General features: G+C 38.2%; 1 protein-coding gene across 4 annotated transcripts in view; it reads right to left on the bottom strand.

Moving 5' to 3' along the window:
* Positions 1 to 11,486: 11,486 nt before the first annotated feature.
* PPP4R3A (protein phosphatase 4 regulatory subunit 3A) overlaps positions 11,487 to 26,556 on the bottom strand; it is a 47,354-nt gene continuing 32,284 nt past the window's right edge. For 2 of the 4 annotated variants that reach the window (XM_075029959.1, XM_075029960.1), the window contains 11 exons: positions 26,040 to 26,117; positions 25,823 to 25,939; positions 25,199 to 25,315; positions 23,802 to 23,933; positions 23,606 to 23,708; positions 22,165 to 22,323; positions 20,734 to 20,903; positions 18,752 to 18,894; positions 15,943 to 16,133; positions 15,187 to 15,413; positions 11,487 to 12,881 (listed from right to left, as the gene is read on the bottom strand). In XM_075029959.1, coding sequence (XP_074886060.1) covers positions 12,768 to 12,881; positions 15,187 to 15,413; positions 15,943 to 16,133; positions 18,752 to 18,894; positions 20,734 to 20,903; positions 22,165 to 22,323; positions 23,606 to 23,708; positions 23,802 to 23,933; positions 25,199 to 25,315; positions 25,823 to 25,939; positions 26,040 to 26,117 — 1,551 coding nt within the window. In that variant the 3' untranslated portion in view covers positions 11,487 to 12,767. Of the gene's footprint in view, positions 12,882 to 15,186; positions 15,414 to 15,935; positions 16,134 to 18,751; positions 18,895 to 20,733; positions 20,904 to 22,164; positions 22,324 to 23,605; positions 23,709 to 23,801; positions 23,934 to 25,198; positions 25,316 to 25,822; positions 25,940 to 26,039; positions 26,118 to 26,556 lie in introns of those variants that run through there. The other 2 variants (XM_075029958.1, XM_075029961.1) reach the window with 2 other exon arrangements.

Below are 26,556 nucleotides of genomic sequence, written 5' to 3'. Positions count from 1 at the left end.
TCAGACTCTGTGTTTGCTTCTGACGGACTCGAATGGAGCAGAAGGGGAAACGTGCCACCACACGAGGGAACGCTGCCCTGACCCCGGCTCCATCACCCTCCACGGACAGGCTGGGCCGGACCTGGCTGCATTGGGGGGGCGGACCCGGCTGCAGGGGGGATACCCGGCTACGGGGAGGGCTGCGGGCACTGCCGGCGCTCACTGTGCGCTCCTTCCTTAGGTCATCCTGGCAGGGGTGGTATCTGAGTTCTCATTAGAGAAAGTGAGGGTAGCCCAAGCCTCAGGCTTTGGGTCTGCATTTGGATGGATCCCATTACTACATGGGAATGGCCCTAAACTAGCTGGTGAGCTGGTATTTAAGGCATGTGATTTATTTTTGATCCTCAGACCTGTAGACCGGGGAGGGGTAGCTCCTGGTTGCGAGCCGGACCCGGCCCATGTGAACTGCCACTTGTTTACAAGTCAGTACAGCTGTTTTGCTCCAAGTTTCTTGAGAGGATGTGCCAGGAGGGTACAAATAGTTAAATTAACCCTTTGTTGTGCGAGTCACGTAGTCCAAGCGCTTCTGAACCTGGAAAGAAGGAAGGTTTGCAAGGAAACCATCTGTTGTAGTTGGAAGGAGAAATAGGCATGCTTTTGGGTGTAACAGCTCCTGCTCTGGTGTGGAGAGGAAAAGAAGAGTGGTTAATAATTTCTCAGCACTTCAGAGAGATGGACTGCTATACTTTAACTTCTTGAAGCCTTATGATCTCCTGTTTTGTGAACAGATTTCATTAAATAAAATTTTAATATTTGAAAAATATACAGTCCCCTTCAGAGAAGGGGTGAGATAATTGAAATGCATCATGGAGCGCAATTACAAAACCCAAACTTCTTGCCCAGGAAATCTTCCTGGGGATGCTGTTAGGAGCCACGTGCTCGCACGTTGTCCAAGGGTACGGCGTGCGTTACAGCAAACGTTTGGCCTCTAGCAGCAGCATAGGGGGTGCTGCAGATGCAGCCGCAGTGGCAGGACGGGGCCGGGGCCGGGGCCGGGGCCGGGGCCGGGGCCGGGGCCGGGGCCGGGGCCGCCTCGGCCTCGTCGGGCGGGGGCCGGGCGCCCTCTGCCGGTGGCGGCCGGCGGCGCAGGCGGCGCGTTCCCGCCCGGGCCGGGGCGCCGGAGCGGGGGGCGAGGGCGGGAGCGGGGTGCTGCGGCGCCGGGGGGGCGGCTGCGCTCTCACCTCTGGTGCTGAGAGCAAAGCAACAGCAGGAAGTAACATTTTTCCTGTTTTGAAAAGCGGTACCGCTGATGTGGGACGTAAGACACTGTGAAACTCCTTGAACACGCGTGGCAAGGGGAGACCGAAGCGCCGCGGGGGTCTGCAGCCCTCAGGTGGAGCGGGGAGAGCTGAAGGACTGTGGGAGGCAGGCTGAGAAATGCCGCACCGAGAGCCTTCTAAAGGCCCCCAGTCTATCTGCTCTCCTCTCCTGAGCCGCAGACTCGAAGCTGGCCACGCCGCTGCGCCTCGGTAAAACCCTGCTGCGCTGAGGAGGAACGAGACCAGGGTCGCCTTGCCCTGGAGCCCCGCAAAGTTCGGGCCGGGTACGCAGCGCAGGACCCAGGGAGGTCAGGCCGCCTGCCTTGGGCAAAAAACACACCCTGGCTGTTAGACCCCCAAACCATGTACGTTGGGTTTTTTTCACCTCAGTAATTCTATGACATACCGGTCAGCCCCAGCTAGGTGTGTACTGCTTCCTCTATGGTCTCTCCAAACCGTTACTTAGCATTTATAGTGTGAGCGCTTTTATTTAGCCACCTTGTGTCTCACCAAAGACGTAGCTTGTAAAAACCTCACCTACCTACTACAGGTCAAGTTCTCACTTCTGGTGGTGCCTGAAGCTGCTGCCTTTCTGCAGCAGACAAAATAAAATAAATGCCTGTGAATATATCCAAGAAAGTTCAGGTTCAGACACGTACATGAAATTGCATATGGAAATCATGCTTCTTACAGTAAAGAAATGATGAAAAAATGTTGTATTTAATTTTAATGTGATTTGCACCAGCTTTCTTTTCATACCACTTGCATATGGTCAGCTTTTAACTAAAAACATAGTTATCAAAGTAAGAAGCACCAGAACGACAATTTAAAACACATGCAAAGGTACAAGCAACTAAAGGCACCAGGATGTTTAATGCCTCCGTTATCATCATGTGTATTTCCAAAGCTCTTTTCACAACCACATAGCACTCGACTCTCAGCAACACAGACCTCAGAAGGAAATTTCTAAGCTCAAGCATTTCCAAATGTTCCTTTAGGCTGACTGTAAATGGCATGATTCACCTCCCTCAGACTGTCCCCTAGCAACGATTACAACCATCAACAAAGCTCCACCATTCATCTGCTGTCTGAAGTGTAAGTTGCTGAGGGATGGGAATAACAGAATTCACGAGGTTACAATGCAAGAGTTAAACTCATGGTAATCAGGAAAGGGCTTTTTCTCCTCCTTTGCTTGGGACTGTCATTAAGCAGCTTTCTTGTAAATATGACTCTACTGTTCATCAACCAACTTCTCAGCTATGAAGCAAGTTTACTTTAAATAGACTCCGGAGCTGTAAACAATGGGTGCCAGGAAAAAAAGGAGGTGGCCAGAAGATAGCTTTGCTCCTCGCAGTTTCAGATTCTGAAATGCTGTTTTCAGTATTGTCCATTTGGTTTGGACAGAGGTGGTAAAGAAACTGTGTTAGAGAAATTTGAATGAAAATAAAAAGAAACAAAACTATATGTGCTACCAAAGCACAAACAAAAACCCAGAAATATTTGCTTATGTGCCTTAGATCAATCTGAATGTGGGGCAGTGGGTGCTGTGATTTACAGAGTCTCTGTGGCTGGTATCTGAAAGAAAACATTCAGAGAGAAACTCCCAGAAAACCTGGCATTAACCTTTGATACAGGGCGGGATGTTCATTCAGTGCTGAAATTTAAGCCAGCTGCATAGGCTCCTGACAAGATTAACGTAATACAGAATCTAAAATACAAAGGAGAGAGAGTTCGGGCAGAATATCTCATAAACTTCTGAGTCCATAGAAAACAAATAGAGAGTCAAATACACGAGGTAAACAATAAAGTTAATACTGAGCAAAAGGTACGGGGAGAAGACGAAGGGGCAGCAGGGGTTTATGGCTCTTTGCATGAACTTGAAAGCAAGGGAGGAGTACTCGCATCCCAGGCAAACACAGGAAGGACAGCATAACCTCCTTGACTTGAACCCTTCGGAGAAGCAACAAATGCCACAGCAGTGGAGGAATGCTGATGAGCCTGAAAGAAAAGAGGACAAGTTCATTTAAGTTAGATTTGTAAGCTAAAGAGGTTCTAGAAACAAAGGCTGGTCGTGGTGACCTGAAGTGGTGAGCTCAGGTACAGGAGCGTGGGAACTGTGTGTCCAGCAAATTGGGAAAGATGTCATGTGAAGCAGCAGCACCAGAGGGGGGGAGGCGTCTTGTAGGTTTTAAAGGCACAATAAGGCCTGGTCTATTGAGAAGGTGACTGCTGAAGAGGCAAGGACCAGAATAATTGAGGAAAGGCTTAGGGATGTTACCCAAAAGCTTGGGTTCTCATCCAGGCACAGAACATAACCGAGGCAGATGATTGCTATGTTCCTCAGTTTCTCTCTCTTTGGATGGAGGTAAAAGAAGAACTACACCAGCAGTGTTAACCGGGAATCACGAGACGAGTAGAAGAACCAATAGGACCACGCTAGGGACTGTCACTGGCCACTCTACAGGGAAAAAGGGAAGCATAGAAAGAACAAAACTGTATCAGATGGAACATCTTTTGATTATGTTAAAGATTTAATACTGATGATTTGAAAATGTTTTCAAATCATCAGTATCGATTCCTATCAATCATCACTAGCAAATGTCCTTATAAAAACAGAACATGATTTTGAAGATCCAACGCTTTAGGGAATCGTTCGTTCTTCAGACTGCTGGTTTGGTGTTTTAGTTATACAAGAGTGTATCAATACCTATATTGATGACATTGGGGGCTAGGTAAAAATAACAGGCAAGCACAACCATAAGCGGCTTTGGAAAGTACTTAGGCTGGCTAGAGTTGAAGAAAAGTGTAAATTCATGTGCAAGGAAAACAGTCCAAGGAGAGGTTAACAAAGCCTCGGCAGGGAGGTAGATGACAGTAGGCCTGGGACCACCACCAATTCGGATATCTACCAAGAGGAGAGCCATTTCTTGGAACAGTGAACAATGTGGGGAATGGGGAAATTTGTGCTACCTGCTCAGATAGCACCCTGAATTCACTTCTGGGTGCAAGAGTCAGACGTGGGAAGAATTTTAAGAATTTGAGGAACCAATGAAGTTAAAGACTCCAGTTTTGAGGGGTTGTGACAGAAGGCACAAACCTAAGGTTGTCCAGTGATAACCCCAAAGAAGGGGTTAGAGATAGCTGTTTTACAACAATATGGTAAAAATTGGTGATCAGTGGTTTATGTATCATGTGCGCTGACTTAATGTGGTGAAACAGAGAAGGTAGCTTGGATTCTATTGAATTATGTAAAAGTTTAATCTTATTTAGAGAAGGTCAATGTGAACAGAAACTGACTTTAAATCACATGGGCTTGGCTCAGACTCTTAGAAGTGAGATTAATTTTTCAATTACAGATGGTTGAGAGAATTGTTGTTTGCATTATAACACTGGTGTTTCATAGATGCTGTAGTGACTGTAAACTCACTGTAGTAGAGTATACAAGGACTCTCCTTTGGTGAGGCTACTGTTCAAAAGCCGTTCTCTTCCTTGGCTGTACGTGCCTCTTGCCTGTCCTCATACTCTGATGCAAGACCTGTGGGCAGATTAGCAATCAACATAACTCAGTTCTCTCACTATTTGATGTAGTAGTCACTGGGGTGTCCAAAAAGCACGGAGAGATCAGACACATGTTGTAGTGATTGTATTCACTACACTGTACACGCTGTTGTGTCTGATCTACATCAGCCGTCTAGCCATACTTTGCTAATATTTTACAAAGGCTGGTAAGATACAGCAAGCTGCCAGACACATTTTGATATTAGCAGCAACCTAAACCAGCCATAGCGTATTGTTACTGCAGTAGAGGAAGCCTTCATGCTCAGTGGGACAGGTCTGTCAACGAAATAGTTATTAAGAGGTGGGCTATTTTGTGATATGTTAGACTACCTTTCCAATGTCTGGACAATGGCTAGAAATAGATGAGGTGGTAATGTGAATGGTTTAGCTATCAACATCACACATCCAGCTTGCAAAGTTTCTTTAATTGCCAGGTACAGCTCTGGAGAAGGACAGGCAAGCTGAAGCTTGCTTTTAAATTTGAAGCAGGTAACTGTAAGGACTCCCCAAAGATGTCAGTGAACTACGGATTCCGGTCTTGTGGAGTGAGATGCTTTGCTGCTCTGGTGAGCAGTTTTATGCCTTCAGTTATAAATATGCTGAATGTGGCATCTCCTATCTTGGGTGTCTTTTGGGATTCTGGATTTTAATAGTCATTACAGCCGTCTGTAGCTGGCTGTTTTCAGAGGTCTATGAGAGGCTTCCCAAGGGCACTCTGGCAACCACCTGGCTTTCTTTGGCTAGTTTTTATTCATCACCAGTAACCTCCTGATCCTTTCCATCCAGAAAAAAGTGTTCATTTTCCACTGTCACTACATTTGCAGTACTCTAAGTAGATAGCCTTCATTCCTGAAATAATTGATCCTTAAGAGGATCCATACATTTTAGGCATGTATTTAATTTATTTTTCCTTAAAATGATGTTATTAACAGCAATTCTGAGTTTAAGTAATATTGCTTCACTGTGAAGGTAAGTTGCAAGATGAATGAGATTTGTAAGAATGCATTGAGGCTTGTGGCACACTGAAGATGGGAGTAATTCTCATTAGGGAGGATATAATCAAACACACACAAAAATCTCTGTAGAATTTCTGCTGTTGTTCTGATGTCTATGATAAGAACCAAGAGATCTTGCAGCCTATTACAAAATTGTCAGCACATGGCATAGGGGCTAGCATAACTGCCCGATGAGACAAAGGTGATCAGTCTTTTGATGGAGATGCTGTAGCCAGCCTGCTGTTCTCAGGTCTAGCGTGCAAACTTGATGCTCTGGTTATTCCTAACTTTGGCAGAGACATCGGGAAAAGGTCTGTCCTGTTCTTGGATATCAAAAGAAGATATGGCTGCAGGTATGAAAATGACTCACCCCTTGCAGTTGGACAGCCAAAGACTGACACCTTGCTTCTCCCTTACGCTACTGCCATGCCAGTGGTCTCCCTCCCATCCTGACCTCTTTGAGTCTGTCTCAAAAGGTAGAAGAGTAATACAGTTATTAGGTGTCAAAAATAAGCATACTTTGGCAGTGACTTGGGTAGAACTTGACCCAAATTGCGCTCAGGGACAAGGGGCTGAAGTGTGTTCTCTGTAAAGCCATCAGGCACTTCATACAGCACCTAGTGCCACTAGGTTATGAGGTAGGAATGTGTTTTTCCCTGGGGTTACAATCAAACACCCTTACATTAGCAATAGGCTGCAAAAGACGGCTCATAGTTCCAAACAAACTACACAATTACCACAGCCATTTCCTTCAGGTATCATACCACATATGATGTAGCCACAGTCATGTTCTCTCTCAGCTAAAGAGTTGTCAAGACAGACTTGCATGCAAACATGTCATGCAAATGTAGCTCTTCCTTACTACAAAATTAACATGAATTTGATACCATTCAATCAGGAAAATTAAACATACTAAATGTGTGGAGTTCAGATCCTAGAGGCTTGAGTCTGGCTTAGCTCACCTGTGTCAGGCACCTCACTCTACGGGGAAGTCGTCTTTTGAATGTCCAAATGTAGAAAGCTCATCTTATTCACCAAACTGAACAAGAAGAAAGTCCAAAGGTCAGCTGGTTGGGTACTCGAGGGGTTCCACCTGTTGTCCTCTTCGTAACAGTGAACAGTGAGGACTATGGTTATTCTCATTCTGCTGTGCAGAACATCTGTATGGCCCCGATAGACAAGTGTATAAAAAAAAATAATAAGTCCCACAACACAACTGGTCTAACAGAATAACATGCATCTCCATACTTGGTTTCAAAGGAACACATGCTCTAAAGATGAAATAGTGCCTATATATTCAGATAAAGATACGGCTAGCTGTATAAATACTAGGAAAATTTGAAAGGTGCTTTATAAAGAGTGCACACATATAAAAACTTCTGAAGACAAACACTTGTATTACTCTATTACGAGCTCTGGTACTTAGTTCTCCTGCCCATGAAAAACAAATGTTTACATCTTCCTTGTTTCTTACTGCAGGTAATCTAGGCCTTGAAGAGGTTTCCATTTTGAGGCTAAACTCAAACATGCTGAAAGCTGTGGTTTGTTGTTGGTTTTCATCAGCAGTTATTTCTTCAATAAGAATTGCGGCTTCCAGCTCTTCTGGCTAGTCTACAAAATCCTGGCAGCAGAGGAAGTCACTTCTGTTTCAGACGAATTGTGGAGGCGGGGGGAGCCATGGGGAGGAAACAAGCCTTTTTTTCAGGATAAGACGATCTAACTTAACACCATTTTCAGACGTGTAAAAGTAGCATCAGATTGGAAATGTAGGCTTTTTAAAGTTTCTCCCAAATGTTCGTTGTTGTTAGCACAGACTTTTGTTAGCATAGACTCCTGTGAATCAGTTCATCAGGAGCTGCTTCCAGTTACCTCCACATCCTTAGTCACCAACATCGATCAAATCCTGCTGAGTGGTGAGATGAACAAATTGCACATCCCCAATCATAGCTTCCTTTGGGGATCCCTGACCATCCAACACAAATTCAGTGACAGAGTGAAGGTACAGGGGTGCTGTCTCTGGCCTCACCAGGAGGATGGAAGACTGTACTGAACTCTCCAAGCTAACAGCATCAACCTCACATCTGAACACCACCACAGCTGTCAGACTAGCCTCATCTGAAAACTCACGAGCATAACCTAAGAGCTCCGGTACGTACGTACTTCCAGAAGCAATGCCAACGAACAGTGATACACGTGACTACTGAATACTTCTGAACCCTTTTAGGTGGGCAGTGCACATACAGTGTCTTTATGCATGTAATTTTAAGTTGCTTACAAGTGGAGTATCAAAATCATTATTCAGCCCAAATCATCGCCAGTCTATATTGCAGATGCACGTTTTGTGAGCACAATTCCACCCTATACCAAATAATTTCCAGGTCTCAACCGAAACCACAAACAGTTGTTCACGTGGAGCCATTTTAGAGAAGTTCTGAGACAGGTACCTTACATCTCTGGGAGATGCAACACTGTACAGTGAGGCAACTGGCATAGGCCTTAAATCACTGTAAATCAGTAGCGATGTCAATCATTTGCCAGTAGCATTCTACCTGCTTTTTTTTTAATATTATCCACTAGCTTATATATTATTTTTACATTGTTCATAAATACAATCGGCATATGGAAGACTGCATCTCCCCCTTCCTTTTTTAGATTGCCTTTTTTCCAGCAGTCCACAGGGTTTCATTTCAGCTTTAAATAGTTTTATTAATTTCAATTTATATAAAAAACCCACAAGATTTACATAGTCCAACGAATGTGACTGCAACTACAGCAATATTAAATCGAGATGCAAGCTCACCAGATAGCCAGCCACCGACAAAAACATAGTAAGTTATGCTCCCTTGCATGAGTAACAGACTAAGTTGTGGCTATTGTTGACGGCAGGCATTACAAATCCTTCCACAGAAGGTTTTGCTGTATCTGCAGCACACCCACATACCCTGCCTCCTTTCTGGACTGAACTGTAAGTTGTATATACCTTCATTTCTTCTGGACTCCAAAAATAGACAGCAGTAGGAGCAGGTAGAGAACACGCACATGGGCAACTGATCTTGAAAAATTTCAGCTGTTGGTAACTTCTCTTCTTTGAATGCTTGCCTGGTTTTACACGTATGCTGCGGGTGAGCCCAAGCAGTAACCCATCTGGTCTCCTACTTCCACAGCTCATGTGGAATGGGTCTTGGTATCATCAAGGCAAGGGAACTGCAGCACTACTCTAGTATAGAGAGTGTTGCTCCAGGATGCCTCTGCAGCTGTAAAACGGTTGATAAAGGTAAGGCTGAACTTCTGTAGCCACTCCACAGATGCTAGGAAACATAATTTAGCAAGGCAGCTAGCCTAACTTGTTGCCTTGTTGAAAGGTAGCCAATTCCCTATATGGAGCCACAGCAGCAACATGAGAACACTCTTACCGGTTATCTAATTAAACAGTTTCTGAAATTTGCAGAGATGGAAAAACACAGCCAAAACTGCTCTGAACAGTTTCATCCTTGGTATATTAAAAGGATTTGGCCTACCTGACACTTAATTCCATAAGAACGTGACATCTACCCTGGGTGGGCTATGAGAGATGGATGAATAGTCTGATCTTGTTTACCCAGTAGGTATATTACAGACAGGTACATTTTAGAGGCAACTTATTGCTAGCTAGATACACCAATATTCAGATCCTTCTGCCCTCATGACATAGGAGATGTTTTTCAGTGACGTGCACTGTTACCTGAATGCAGGCTGCCCTCTGCGTACAGTGGAAGAAAATCCGGAAATATTCCAGATCACCTGGAATTACTTTCATTAGTGTAAGGATGTGCTTCCTTGGCAGACCAGGTACCCTATATACTTCCAACAGGTATCCCCAGTGAACCTAGGCTCAAAGCTGGGAAGAGTAAATCAGAGTAACCAGCATCAAGTCTGGCAACCGCTGAAGGAATGTAGGGGCCTGTACTGATGATTCAAGCACATTGTTATCTTGCCTGTACGATACTTAAGGGTTTACCCTGTAAACCATACTTAAGGGTACAGTTAAAATGCAATTAAGATGACCAAGCCATGTTTAATACAGTATACACGCAGCTCTCTTGCGATGCAAATGGTATTAAAACTAAGAAAAAGAAAAAAACCATCAGCCCAGAGAAAGATCTAGAAAGGAACGCTGTTTCATAACATAATTTTTTCCATCTCTTAACTCATACCCACTTTTTTTTATATCCATCACTTCTCAAAATCCTACTATTTCCTTTTTTCCCTGAAATGTATGTCAAGATTTCCACGAATACAAAAGTGAAACTCATTGGGCAAGAGCATACCTACCGCTGTCCCCAACTCACCAACTTCCTGATTACTTCCAACTTCCATGAATATATCATCTAAGCGTAGACATGTACTGTCAGGCCACAAGCATTAGATAATTGGGAAGACAACTAACCATCTAACTACAAGTTAGACAGCATTAAAAGATGTACAGCTAGTATTTTACCAGTCCTTTAGAGCTTCATAAAAATACAGAAAGTTCAAAAATATTCCTACTTCAGTTATTATTTTGATTGAAACCAGTAACTTAAGGATAGTATTCTGTTAAATGTAATGCTTCAAGTACTGAAAGTACAAAATCCAAGATTCCTACAAGTATTATGAAAGTATCTGAAAGTTTAGAAGACTGCAGCATCAAACATCACGAGACCAAGCACTCAATAGCTGGAGGAACAAAAAAAATTAACAAAAAATGTTCCTTTGACCAACTCAGATGACTTCCTGAGATATAGCCTGGAGAACATGAAGATGACTATATGGATAAATTTTGAGAGCTTTATGCTCAAGGGAAGTTTGACAGATTGGGAAAGATTTAAATTCAGGCTAATTAAGAAAACCTGCAAAATTACAGATTTCCTTGTCATGATGTCTGCTCTGACACCAAAGTTGCAAAAATCAGGTTTCAGACAGGTCGTTGAGATGGCATGGGGACTCTCATACTGCAGCAGAAGGTTGTTATCTAATCTTGTAGTGATCCAAGTGCTCAACTCTTACCCTCTCTGTAAAATTTATTGCTGAGAAGTGCCCTGTTACAGACATTTCAAACATGTTGTAAAAACTCAACCTTGGAAAGTGATTTCAAATTAACTTTTTGAGGAAAAGACGGCTAATTATTTTTCCCTAATGCACACTCTTATTTAAATCTGAAATTACTAACATGTATTAATACAGTCGAAGTGCAAAAGCTTTGACTTTTGTAGTTAGCATAGAGTCTGCCATGCAATGCACCATTTTCAGAAACAAAGTGCTAATCTACAGTTGGGTGTGATCACATATGATCCAGCCCCAGATTTTCATTTCTTATTTCTATTTGTATGTGATACCTCAATGTGTAACATCACGATTGTTTCAACATTGGTGCTTTGAACGTCCAAAAGGAAATCAACTCCTGAAAATGTACATAAGAAAGGGTCCTTTGTTTGCAAAGGAACTGAGTAAACTCCCCTTCACAGGAAGCACTGCTGTGCAATCAAAGCCATCTTCTGTAAAAGCAGTAAGAAGCAGGATATAACATTTAGTTTCAAATTAATAATTAATATTATTTAGATTTTTGGAAAAAGTGGAAAGAATATAGTCACTGAGTTAGACCCAAAGTTTAATTGCTGTTTTTCAATTAAGTATTAGAATAAATTTCAAAAGATGGTATCCTTGTAAAGAGTTTATTCTACAACCATCTTTGATTCACTAAAACTGGTATTCCAAAGGGAATCAGAGGTTTTAAAAAAATACCACTAATGCCATTTTCCTTCAGCTTTAATTATTTCTTCTTTATTTTTTAAGTCAAATGAGTCAATATATTGGTATTCCTAAATCATCCATCTTGCATTTTGATGAGTTAGTCTACCATCATTGTTCTGAGTTACGAAATTTCAAAGTCTCTTTGGAATACTAATTTCTTATTTATAGGTTTAAATTTTTTTATTCCATCCTATTTCCCTGAATTTTTTCTCGACAGTTGCTGATGTAAAATTTAATATAAAATATTTAGTCACAAAATAGTATTGCTTCTATGCACATTGTGGTAAGATTATTATTTTTTCCAATAAAAACTATACCATCTTCCATAAAATCCTAAACATATTAAGAACTGTGATGCAGAACAAAATTACACAGGATGAAACAGGTACCAGCACAACAGTGAGATTATATTACATCAAAAAATTTTAATGGTCCCAAATATATACTCAACAACTAAGCATACACTCAGGGGGGCAAAAAAAAAATTATGACACAAAAGTGACCACATCTAGAATTCCACTCAATCTTTAATCAATAAGGGACAAACAAATCCCCCACCTCCAAAAAAAAAAATCTGCAGTTTAAAGGGCAAAGGGAAAAGATTTAAAAAAAAAGAGGAAACTTTATATTCAGCCCTCCCCCGTAGAGGTTTTTAAAACCTGTTGTAGCTTGACTAAAATGTTCAGAATGTACGATTTCAAAGGCAGGTCTCTTCTATACAAAGAAACTGCTGGCATTCTTAACTAGTGAAGAATTATGGCAAAAACCGCCTTTTCTTCAGAAGTCTCATACATGGTCCAAGAAAGCATATTCCGATTGTAGCAACTGACCAGCCAATCCAGAGTTCCACTAACAAAACTCCTGCCCTGTTGGCTTTTTTTTTGTTTGTTTGTTTTCCATTTCCTTCCCTGAGAAAAGGGCAATATGTGGTCCAAGCTGGAGAGCTCAAAGGCGTAAGTCTTTCCCCTAAACGAAATATTTCCCCTTCTTCTGCTTTGAATTGGCACTTGATTGGCAGAAATCCATTTGTATAGGTTGATCTGTGTCACACAGTAATTCACAAAAGATTGCTGCTTTGCTGTGGGTTTGTTTTGTTTTTGGAAAAAAAATCCTTCCCCCAACTGGTAATGTTCTTCAGCAGTTGCCATTATGATGACTCAAGCTTTGCTTTCTTTGACAAAGGTAAAGTTTCCTCTTTATCTTCATCTTCATCATCCTCTTCATCATCATCAGGATAATCTACAAGCCCGACGAGGCCTCCCTACAAGGACACACAATTGCCATAAGCATACTGATTCATTAAGTTTTTAATAAAACAAAGCAGAACAAAAATAAATCCTTCAGTATGAATGAAAATTATATTGTCTGAAAAATGTTTAAATTAATAAATCCAAAATGGGGTTTTACCTATCCAACTGGATAGAAATATTTCCAGTTGAAATTTAAGAAAATCCAAAAATCTACTTAGTTTTGCAAAGTGTCACTGCAGCTCTATCTGTAAAGATGTGGTTTTTGTTTTGGTTTTTTTTGTTTGTTTGTTTGTTTTTTGGTTTTTTTTTTGTTTTTTTTTTTTTTTTTGTTTGTTTTGTTTTTTTTTTTTTTTACTGAGCATAGCTGACTGCAGGAATGAGCAATCTGGAAGCACTTCAGAAACAAATACAGAATATCCTTCAATTTGAATTTTTGAATCACAATACTTTTAGAAGACAGTCTGTCTTCACAAAAGCTAGTTTAAATGTGTAGTAACTTAAAGAATTTTTTGTATAATTGAATGAGGTGTACATGTTACAAAATTTGAACAACTTGGCAGCTGGAAATGAAAGCTTATCTAGTAATATTAAAACATCCCTTGTATTGCAAATAACCACAGATTTTAAGATTAGGCAACTCTGGACCCATGAAGAAGCAGCATGAACTTCTAAAACTTCCTCTAACTACAGTACGTTGCAATTTCTGAAGCTTAACCAGCATTTGACTACAATGGCAGTTACTGGTACTGTACTCAAGGATCATATTACTTATTCAGGTGCGTAATGATAGACATCCAAACCAGAAAATTTCAGCCAACTGTATACCAAAATACAACTCAATAAACAATTACATGTATCCTGTACAGTCACATACAACATAACACTGAGTATAATACACATAAAGTAACAGGATCAGATAATTAATGAAAAATCCAATTTCAACACTGTTTCTAGTTTGCGACTGTGGCACATTTATAAACAGTGTCCATTTTACTGAAAGAAGCTGGTTTATGCCCAAATCCATGAATGGTTTTTCAGCGCACTGCATATTCACTTTAACACGCACATTCTTCTTTTGCCACCACGACTTGACACTTTGGAGCCAATACTGTATGCAATATGCTCCATATGCAAAGACTCCATTTCAGATTCAAGGAATTATACTGCCTGGGAGAGAACAAGACTCCAGCACAAATACAGAATAGACTGAACTGAATTCCAAGCCAATTCTATCCCTTTTAAAAAGTGCTTGACTACCTATTGTATTTTTTTTCATAAATTAAATAGGTCCCCCTTCCTCCACAGAAGGATTCAGAGGACACGTCCCTTAGTTCTTCCATCAGCCGAACTCTTCTCATTCAGCTGTTTTCAGCAGAAGGTAATCTAAACACAAACTCTTAAGACATGTTCAACTAAAAGAAATAAAAAACCTAAAACCCCATTTGCCTTTACTAGAAGTTAGGTGAACAAGCAGTATGGTGGCATTAAAAAATAAGGATGATTCAGTTATTCCAAAGGCTACCTGAGAAACATACCTGACCTTTCAGAAATGGAAACCCATGTTATGAAAGTAAATTCTTATTATCTGAACTACGTGGTACCAACACTACCTTATCTATCGCCCAGTGCTGAGAAAACACCACTCACTTAAATACTTTTAGCCAAAAATCTGATAAAATCCAACAGTATCCTAAAACGTATTTTAAAATGCTGATTTTGGATATTCACTGCAAGTTATACTGACTCTTTTAAATGGGCTTTCTTCTACTTCAATATGTTCCAACCCAAAACTGTAAGTTATTTCAAAAGGTAAAAAGTCATGCTAAGATATTAAAAACTGTTTGTGTTTTGGCTTACAGCAACCACCCCTCCACAATACAATTTATTTCTTTCACACGTGCCAGTTGTATCATTCTGAACAATATTAAAAATGGTAACAGTAGAAATGCTCAATGGGGGTGGTGGGACATTGTGGAGTCTGGCAAAATTTGGCAGTGTTTCCTAAGTATTTCTACCTTCCAAACATCCCTGTGCAATTTAACAAAAGCGTTGTCTGTATTTCACAGTAAAGACTCCTGCAAAGAGCAGCTATTTGTATACTTCATACTTTAAGTGTTTGGGCATTGAAAGAGTTTTATTTCTTTTTATATACATGTCACATCTCCTTAGAAATACTAAAGGCCAGAGAAAAAATACAGACAAACCAGACAGTCCACTACTGCTTAACATGTCAGAATTAACACAAACTTGAGAGAGATGCTAAAGCAAATTCCTAGTCTGTAACAATGAAGTCAACCTATCTCCATTCAAAATTACCTTAGTTGTAATAGCTGCCATCTGAGATGTGCTTTTAGAAACTGATCCTGGAGACCCAGGGGACCCTGGGGATCCAGGAGACCCTGGGGATCCAGGCAGATTACTTGCAGATGACTGGCTGGTAAGGTTAGACTTTGTACCGCTGGAAAAGGAAAGCTTGAAACTTGGGCTCTGACGACCTGAAAGGTTAGTTTTCAGAAGAACTTCCTTTTCTTCACTCTCTTTTACTGGAGAGAAGAGAAATAAACACACATTAAAAAAAGGCAAAAGTAAACCACTATTATTGAGCGAAACATTTAATTACAAAGCACTTTACCATGTGGGAAAAGGCTTAATACTTTATGTACAACTTGGTAAAGTGAGTAATCATAGACTTTTTTTTTTTTTTCATACTACTATACCACCTACCAGCTATTGTCATGGGCGAGGAATGAACACTTCTATTCTACCAATGATGTCACCCAACATTTACATCGAAAATTTTGAATTATAAACCTGAATAAAACACAGGACAACTTGACTATCAGCTAAGATTGTAATTCAAATGCTTTAAGAAATCAACACCAATATTTTGTATCATTCTGCTTTCAAAGAAAACAAAACTTGTTCTGAAGGGGTAGTCCACCAACTTGGTGTCACAATTCCAAAATCTAAGAACCTCAGAATAAATACATGCAAATCCTTCATTGCAGTAGGACTAAAGAATACAAGTTACAGCTTCTGCATAAGCTATATGGCATTCTTCTCACCACTTACATTTTTTCCTTTCCATGAATTTACTGATAGGGTCCATAATATCTTCATCATTTTTAGTTTTGTCAGAAGGGGGCACCACTGCCTCTCCATCTTCCATATCATCTTCATCAGTATTAAACCACATTTCCTCCTCATCCTCCAGGGTTCTTGCATCCCTTCTGTATCTATGGTTTCTTAAAATGGAACGCATGCTGCAGAACAGTAAGATTTAAAAACAATTCATATTATTATTAAAACTTCTACTCAACATTTATAGTCACAGCTTACAAATATTGCAGAGCAGTAAAAATACCAGCAAATCATTCTGCAATGTGAATCTTTGTATTTTCAATGCAAATATCATTAAAAAAATTCTTTATGAAGAATCAAATTAAGTACAACTCTGCTAAGGGCACATTCAGACTACTCTATCTGTCCAAAATTCTGTAGCTTACAAACAGCACTATTAAAAGTAATTTTAATAAATGTCACTAAAGTGTTGCATTCAGGCTTGGTTTAACAGTTTGCACTGGTAAATAAAAAGTAAAACAAAGAGTTTAGAAGCTATAGACTTTTTTCTGAAAATACTTTGTAACTCATCAGTATTTGGCATCCAATATGTTAAAGAAAAAAAACAAACAACCCAAAATCTAACTTAAATATGACTCCGGTTTAAAATAGATACATTAAAAAGACAGCTGTCTCTTTCTGCCACCTCTTACAATTTTTGGTCATTATCAGTATTTTCCATTCTTCAGAGTCTTGGATACAAAGTGCTACTTTTCCCTCCCCATTTGATCTATTATTAGTGTTGGTAATAATAACTCAGCTCCACTTTCCTTTTCTTTTTTCTCGCAGAAGCAGTATTATGGCCTTGGAGGAGTGGGACAGTGATATGCACCCTGAAGAACAGGGGGAGAAGTGGAAGAGAGGTTGAAAACACTCTTTTCATTGCTAGATGTTGATTCTAACAGTCAATTTCCAACAAAAGCATGAAACCCTTGACAAATTTTCTGTAGCACTTCTTCAAAATTTACTGGCCACAATTTAAGTCTGAAATTTAATGTTTTTCATGAAGTCTCTGTTACTGGAATCAAAATGTTAATAATACCATCTAGGCTTACTCTGTTTAGAGAAAAGGTCTTGCATTACTGACTGCAGGAAAAAGCCAGCAGAGAAAAAATTAGGAAATTACAAGGTATTAAATAAGAACCCTAAATGTGCTTTCAAAACCAAATCTAATTCTGAATAATTTGCTTGCCAACACTATCATCTAGATCTATACATACTGCATCATTTTACATTGCATTTAAATTCAAGTTCTGCTAATAGTGCAAACTATTACTTAAGTGGCACTCTTCTGAATACTTTTGTGGCCCATGTCAACAAAATTTTTGGCCTCCTTCCTTACTGAACTATTCCTTGCTAAAATGTGTAAACAGATTCTTGTTATTTTTGCATTTTATTATTTCTGGATTTTCACTTAAGAAATTACATGACTGTGACAGGGCTTGTGCAGCAGCCACTATATAAGATGTAGGAAGAAGGTAAAAACTGAGCTGGTTGAGCTACAAACCTGTTGAAGCTATAACCTTCTGCTGGATAAACTCATGCGGCACAACTATACACAATCACTTAGCTCAACTTAAGCCAAGAAAAGACTTAGGTTTTACTTCCTATACTGGATGGAAATTATTGAAGGAAGTGGCTGGGTGTTCTTTCCAGCACATGCATTAATGTAAGAATCACAGGCTTGAATTTCACAGCTATTTAAGTGCCAAGCTTAGCTGACACAAGCCAAAATAGTAACATCTCACCTGTAAAACATTAGTACTCAAAACTGCAGATCCCACACATACTCTTGAAAGTGCTTCAACATTTTAAAACAAATCTACAATTATACTTTCATTTTAATTGTACAAGTCTCAAATTTAAATATTGGTTAAGAAATCCTGTAGCAGGTAATAAAATAACTTAGAAGTCTGAAATTTCAAGATGTCCTAGTATGACTAATCAGGATTAATTTTTTAATGTGTTTTCAAACTAATTCAAGACAACAGAACAACAACAGGTCTTGCTAACAACTCTTAAGAGTAACTCATCTATTCATACAAGCAGTCCATTCTGTTTTAATGAAACTACACACAAAAGTAATATCGTTTGCCAAAAATAAATGGAGTAAAAAGTCCTAAGCTTCCTATTTTTAGACACCCTAACCTTTTAACCTTGGGTAACTGTGTACCAAGGAAAGGAACTTATGCTCTGGCAAACAGAAGGAGTGATTCAAGTGTTACATCAGATTGTTTTTTACTCCATCAGCAAATCTAACAGTGACAAAAAAGCATCCTCTAAAAACTTCTTTGTACATTCTATTTCTCAGTCATTTTGGTAGAGCTTATCAAAATATCTACTCCCACAACTAAAATAAAAGAAAATCTGATGTGAATTTCTGAAGGAAAAACCCACAGAACGATATTCACAACTGAACAATCTTTCAAATGCAACAGTGGGAATCTGTTATTTAAGCTAATGAACTGCAGATACTTGACAGGCTTCCAGCCTCATTACAGTAGTGTACATAAATTCAGGATATAACAACTTAGCATTTATTACTGGGGGTCTAGCAACTAATGTTAGCTGAAAGCTGATCAAGAGTTTGAAGTAACACATCTGGAAATCACACTTTTAATCAAGTAAATTCAACAATGCCTGAGATGCAAGCAGGAGTCTAAATGGTTTACATTTCCCAGTATCACAGAACAAACCACCAATATTCCCAAAACAGAATTAAAGCAATAATATACTAATAAGAGCATTTAGTGCATTTTACCTGTCAAGTTTTGGATTATCTTGTCTTTCCCTTTGTTGCTCAAACCGTAGTTTCAGTCCTTTGAATGTCTGCACATAATCTACATCTTCCAGTGCCTTCCAGTAATTTTCAATTACATGAGCTGTCAACGATTTTATATCTTCCTATAGGAACAAACAAAGATAAAGTGACTTATTTTCATTCAAATGCATTTATTTAATACAATGTAAAAAGTAACCAAAATGAGAGATTATTTTTAAACATTCCACAGGAAGCATCATATTAATTAGCTTATGCAAATATGAGTATTATGCATACAAGTGTAGTTAAAAATCAAGAGCTTCAAATATTTGATTAGCAAAACAGGCATAATAGCAGCAATTTTCTAACAATATCTCCTTCAAAACACATGAACAGAACTAAAACCCTGATAGAAAATTATACCAAAACCAATTCTGAAAGGTCTTTCCCACTGTAACTTATAAATATTTTTATATTGATAGACTGATACCTGTTGTCATCAGTCAATTAAAATATATGTTTATGAGATACAGACTTAGCATTCATATTGTTTCTTTCCTCGCTTCAAATAAATTAAGTATGCAAAAATAATTATTCAATGCATTTGTGCAGGATGAGAACAAGGAAGGTATTTTTCATCAGAAACTAACATCAAGTTTTTCATTTGTGACCACACGGTGTTGGTCAAGATCCTTTACAAAAGGCTCCCAACTGTTCTGCTATTTCAGTTTAGCGCTGTGGCTGCCCAAAGCCACTCTGGACAGCTGAGACTAGCACAGGTCTGCATACTGCACCAAGAAAATTGCTCCTGTGCATTGTTTGTCTTTCTTAGCACTGCACAGCCCCTGGAATACACTGCAGAATAAACACCCGAATTACCGTCTACTAAGGACAAGCAAAGCAACAAAATCTTAATACCCTAATTATTTCCCTTCTTGGTTACGTGCTCAAAGGTCATCTCTTATGTATGGTAATGCATCAGTAACAACAAAAGCATGCTTTTTTTTTAAATTTGCTGTCTTTAAAAAGAAACCTGGATTAAAAAAACTGACAAAAATTATCAGCAGATACCAAGAATTCTGGAAATGCAACCTGAGTATCCATGTGAAAAGGAGGATAAGAAAATAAAAGATTATTTATTTCCCCATAGCATGAACTGCAGAATCAGCACCCAATCTCACAGAGTAATGAAAGACCACAGCGCTGAAGTCAGGACCACCTATATGGATTAACTTTTTTCATAGCTTCAAAACCATTCTAAAATCAACTCTTCCATGACGATCAGGTCATCTCAGTCTTCAATTACCTTAAGACCCAACTCAAAGAGGAAAGAGGTCATCAGCACAGATGATTTCCAGAGGTGACAAAGCCTCCTTTTTTCATCACTCACTCACTCCTCCATGACTGTCTGCACCCTAGCTTGGCCTGACTTACCACATTTATAGTCTGTACAGCATCTTGTCAGAATCTGGATGCAAACAACAGTGAGGAAACAGTACTGTGCAGACAGCCAAACTGGCGTGAATATTTTAAGAGACTCCCCACAGAAGGAATTTGTAGCACTCCATTAATATAATGAAAAAAGACTAGTATCTCTTCTGTATGTTTCCATATTCTGTTGAACTGACATTACAGAGCATAGCTAAATTTGATGGTTTTGTAGCAGTAGTTTCAAATTACATTCCTGTCATAACAGGCCCATCCAACCTGCATGATGAAACTCGATTAGTGATGCCTTTGCAAATCCGACTACTGTGAATACACTATGAAGTGAATTTAATTTTCAAGTCAAGTTACTGTTTGAACGTAAGAAAGAACATGTACAAATATGTAAGAGTGATATAAAAGAAAGTTAATTTAAATACAGTATCATACTGTCCCATTATGAAAGCATAATTTAGGGTACAAGCAAAAAGAAAAGTTGTCTTCAACTACAAGATTAAACAATACAGTAATTATCTTCAGCATGTAACAGCACTCACCACTCTGATAAATTCAAACATCTCTATTATGGCAGAGTTCATCAGATTATAACGGGAACCATTATTTAGAAATGCTTTGACCACAGGTTCAAACAAAAAACTTTTCATTATGTAACGGTTGTAGAATTCATCCTTCAGCCCAATTATCTTTCTCTTGAAACGAAGGGCACCTGAAACAGAAGTGTTGTAAAAAGAATTTTTAAATTTTTAAATTTAAAAGAAAAAAAATCCAGAAATTACTCAGCACTAGTTAGGGCAATTTGCAACCTCAGTTCTCATACAGCATTGTATTATTAGAACCAGGTAATACATTCAGCTATTCTCTGCTTTTCAACAGTCTTAACTATACTGCTGAAGATTACTTAACTATTTTATCATAAAGAAATCCTCCACCATAATTGTGCAAGTGAAACCACCTCTGTTCACTGAAGAAATAATATACTACTGTTTAACTATATTACCACTAACATAAAGGTGTATTTTCAATTTTTTAAATGGCTTATGATAAAGGTAAAATAATTTCTCAGTAGAAGAACTGGGAAATTTGCTTATCATTCCTAGTATTCAAATGTAAGTTTGATTACATTTAATTAAGTCTTATTTGATTAGAATGCAAACTATCTCATTTTAAAATTGGTAAATGACATTTTCTTCACACACACAGTAAAGCAAAGACTTAATTTACATCCAGTTTAATGCTATTTCTGAAACTCTGAAGCATACACAAGTATGTGAAAGTCCATGCATAAACAGAGAGTCTCATCTTGCTATAAGGCAGCACATTTTGGTTAGCAGCTGGGTGTACATGAAAAAAGATTATTCAAGGGTTCTAAAACCAAACTCAGGTGATTCAGTTACAAATTTGAAAGGCACTTCTTACTGTATGGTACTGCTCAGTCAACTTTAGGCTTTGATTTACTCTATGTGCACAATGGAATCATGGAAAAAATCTCTTACTTGCCTCCAGAATTAAGTCACACCGCTTTGCTATTACTGTGCTGAGCATGGTTAAGAAACTGCCAGAGTTTGAACAGCAGCACACTGAGCTTCTGTGCAGTTTAATGCAGTCAGATAATTATATCTCTAATTAAATACCTCTGATAATTTCTACTAAAAAAATATAAAATCTTGAAATAGTTCTCTTAGGATATTCAATATTGAGATACTATCTTTTCAATTCAGCTCTACATTGAGATTAAGAAAAATCCTTCTGCTTTTTAGAAAAAAAGACATCTATAAATGCAAAATTATTTACTAATATTAGCTGACTTATCTATAAATTGGTATGAGAAACACAGAGTATAACAGTAGAATTTCTGTATTCAGTCACAAATTGTCATGATCTGTGAACATTTTTCTTCCAGCAGAATAAAGATATGTAACACTTCACATTCACAAAATACTAGTTTATTCTTTAGCTTTCAAACTTACACAATGCCAAGAAAGCGTGCTTTGAGGCCATGAGAACGAGTACCCTTCGCAGGATATCTTTGTTAATGATGTAGTTTTTTATGTGGTAAGTATGATGTTCTACGCAGAAAGTTAGCAATTCCAGTATTAATGCCAAGAGTTGGGCTGTCTGAAAATCATCTGTAACAAAACCAAAACCAAAGTATTTAAACATATCTAGGATATTGCCTTCAGAAGCTAACTTCAAATATCCAACTGCAGTCTGGTAAACATTTCCAAATTCTTGTATATTCCCACAGATAGTTTAGGGAACATGCTGCAGGGTATGCTTAGTCTTCAAAATAGAAATTGGACAAGCTTGTTATGGACTGAATATTTTCTATTTCTACAGATATGGCAGGAAACCCTCTTAAACTATAGAAACAATTACATTTTGTCTGTCTTAAACCAGTGTTTGAAGGTTCAGAGTACAGGACTTAACACTAACACAAGCAGTCAGGCTTATTTAACCAAATTTCATTACGATGTCCATATCATAAAGTATTTCCCTATATGCACTGCCTTGACTAAGTTTGTACCAAAAAAGTGATCTATTATGCCTTTTAACAAAAGTACTATGCAAGAAATATCTCAGGCTCTTAATACCTCTAGGACATAACTGTATCAGCTTATACGAAACATGAACTCAAATCCTGCTTTTAAGTAGACAAATAATAAATTAAACATATGTTAGATTTAATCTTTTTTTAAAAGGTAGTGCAACCTTTTTAAACATATTGCCAGACTGTTGACCATTAAAGAATGCAAGTATTTTAAATAGTGAAAATCTCACTTCCAATCTATCTGGAAACCAGTTGAGATAAAACAGATTAATTTAACTAATCCCTTGGAAATCTCTACAATAAATTAAAAAGTTTAGAGAACATTTATGTATCATTTACGTACCTCCTTTCACATCCATTTTGGATGTGTTATACTATTAATAAACAAACAGTACTGCTGCTAGTCGCCAGCAAGAACAGTTACTTCATCACTGATCTCTGCTTTCTTAGCCTGACGTAGAACCAATACCCTCAAATTCAGCACAGTATTGTGATACACACCTTCTCAAGGGCAATTTTGCATCCTCTCTAGTAATCCCTGACCTTAAAAAACATTTACACATGTTTACAAGTCTATGTCACTGAACAGCTTCATGAGTTAGTAAAAATTATACAAATATTTTAATTTTTGCTGAAGCAAAATCTGCAGCAAATGCTGTTTACTTCTTAAATCAGGTCTCTGCTGAACGTTATGATTGTAAGTTATTCAAATGACTAAATCATGAATCAACATTTAACTTTGAACTCTGTATCATAGTCTCAGATTCTCTTTCAGACAGAAAACATCCTTTGACAGTTATTCTATTTTAAACATTGACATTCAACAGCTTTGATGTGCCCAAAATCCAGAGTGGCATTACCTTTGCTAGGCTTGTCCTCTGTAGTATTGGCCAATAGAGGGGCTGTCAGAACATGCATACAATGTTTATAGAAGAAACCCAAGAACTCTGTCTTTTCTGTTTTCTAAAGAATAAAAAAAAAAAATTATGTATGTAACATATATCACCAAATACCCTAAAAAACCAACTGTAATTTCATTTGAAGGTATTTACTTACATTAGCTGTGGCAAGCATATTTTCTGGATCAACTAAAGTACGAAGCAAACCCATGAGTAGCACTGCCCCTCCAAGTTCTGGATCTGTGTCACAAATCATGTGTTCTATAATGAGGTTAATGAGTAATATATCCTAAGAAGGGGGAGAAAAAAAAGGAAAAATCAATTCTAATGCTACTCCCTTGCCCCAAATCTGAAATTATCTTCTAAAAGGGTTACTGCCTGGTTAAAAATGGTGCTTTATCAAATGCATTCTGGTCAGTGGTTCGACAGTAAGAAGGCAAACAGTGAAGAAGAATCTTTCACATCAACTAAAAATGGTTCTGAAATTAACAATCTAATTTAGAATTTAGTCTGAAATGAAATTCCAAAAGATAGTAAGTACAGAGGCAGATATTTAATGGTCTCAAAATTCAACTGATTTCTGGAAGCATTTTCAGAGCACAGAAGTTTTAATTTGGATCCCCCTTTAGAATACATACCAAAAGTCTTATTTCCACAAACATACAACAGTAAATTTCATAATGCTATTGAACTTGATAAGATTATTTTCACCTAAAAATAACCCCAACTTGTACTTGCAGAAAACAAGAATAACACATAAAAATAGAAAATAATCTTTACATTTAGGAATCCCTACACTAAAGTTGCTTGGTTACCACTGTCCCACATAAAAGAGGAGAGTCATCAGATTCAAATGGCTGGAACCACCAGTGATATTCCTTGTCCTGGCTGCCCCTTTATTCCAGTACAGAAGTAGAAGCACCAGCAGCTTCATGTTCTCTGGCATGTTCTTAGCAGATATAAGAAAAAACATTAACTATCTCCTCTATGGAAAAGGCAGCACAATGTTTTTTCTCCACTGAATGCCACTTTGAGATACCCTTCTTAATACTAGTTGTGTGCTAGCATTTTGTATTAATCAGCTACAGAGGATCTCTGGGAAATGTAAACCTCTGTCAAAAAGTGTTCTCAAACACTTAGGACCATAATTCCACTTTCAACGTGTATGATAGTAAACTGAACACAGGTTTCTTACAAGTAAATTAAAAACGCATATACATGCTAAGATCAAGACTGAAATCTGTATTTCACATTTTAAGGAGGTCATCATTCAAAACCATTTTGTTTTGCTTGTATGACAGCTGAAGTTAACAAAAATGGTGGTTTATGGTAACCTGTTTTACTTTACACGCAACGGAACAAGAATACGTAAACAGGCAAACATTTGTCTTACCTGGCTAACAGAACTTTTAAAAACATGGTAGTTGAGTATCCTGTAACCATCATGACTATATGCCATACTTCTTCAGAACTAGGGCTCATGTCATTAGAGTTGTAAGTATAAAACAGTAATTTCAAAAAACAACACACACATTCTGGGGACCCTCTACTTACATCATCGTTCTGCTGTGCTTCCTGCATGACAAACTCTCGTACCATGGACGGGTTGTATTCAACCAAATATGAGAATATATCAGTGGCTGCACTTCGTACTTGTGCATCATCCATGCCCTGGAAAAGTAAAATAAAATCATTTATGTTTTCTTAAAAGAAAAGGCTTAAATGGAATGAAAAACAGAAACTGTATAGCTTTTAATTCCAACTTACGAGTCATACCTAACTATTACTAGAACTGTATTCTAAAACTGAATTGACTCTAACCTCTTCTTTGTACATGTGACATATGTTGGGCAAAATAAATTTTATGGTTTCCCTGCCCTTTGGTCTATTTCCCTATTTTCTTACTTAATTGTACACCAAGAAGCATGTAAAGATAGGAAAGCAAATGAGGAAACAAAAATGTAAGAATGCCAGGGCGCTTACCAATGTCATATTGTAACTGCTTTTAAAGTTTTAAAAAAAATATTTTAAGTGTTCTGAATCTCAAACTAAGACAAGACAAATGAAGCAAACACTTCAGAAAACCATGTGACTGAAGTCTGGCATGCTTACCTTTTTAAAAAAACCTCTCTGGAGATAAACAAAATTGTTATCACAAATAAAATCGAACTGACTTACCAATATAACTTCTAGTGCTGGCAGTATGCCCATATTTGACAAGGTTTTGAAAAATGCATCTCTGTTTTGAGGTTGCAGTGTTTGAGAGAATGCACAAAACTCTTTCAGAAAATTTACCTGAAAAACAGGAATAATATACTAGTTAGTAATTAAAAAAAGATGCACATATCACTTTGTAGTAACTGTCCCATTCATATATATTTTACAGGTTTCTTACCAATTCCTGTCTTTTCTCCTCATCTGTGGCTTCATCTGTTAGTTGTGCAAACAAGTCTGTCAGAAATTTTTCATCTTCCTACAATGGCAAAACAATACCATTTGTTTATCTGACAATATCAAAAGGCATCCAAGTATAATATAAAGTTCTTCTAAACCATGCCTCCTGCAATTAAGAGAACATACGCTTCTGTACTGTATTTAATCATACCAGTATCAACTTTCTAATGCAATTTTCAAACAAATTAATATGAATCTTGTTTTTGAGCTTTTATCATGTTCAACACCAGTCCACCCCCAACACTTCATTCTCAGTTATGATGTATCTTGTATTGCCTTTTGGCTGTCCTTCTATTTTTACTGCCATTCGCATCATTTTTTCTGTGACTTCTTCTCTAACTTCCTTCCTCCTTGTCACATGCCCACCCCCCTAAACCACACTACAATACCCTTGCTTCAACTGTTTACATATATTTATAAACATGCATACATCTTTGGAATGTTACGAGATCTTTGCA

Source organism: Buteo buteo, chromosome 6 (assembly GCF_964188355.1).
Source record: "Buteo buteo chromosome 6, bButBut1.hap1.1, whole genome shotgun sequence".
Classification (NCBI taxonomy): domain Eukaryota; kingdom Metazoa; phylum Chordata; class Aves; order Accipitriformes; family Accipitridae; genus Buteo; species Buteo buteo.
Note: the sequence above shows the minus strand (reverse complement) of the source record. Positions and strands in the feature narration are given on the sequence as shown.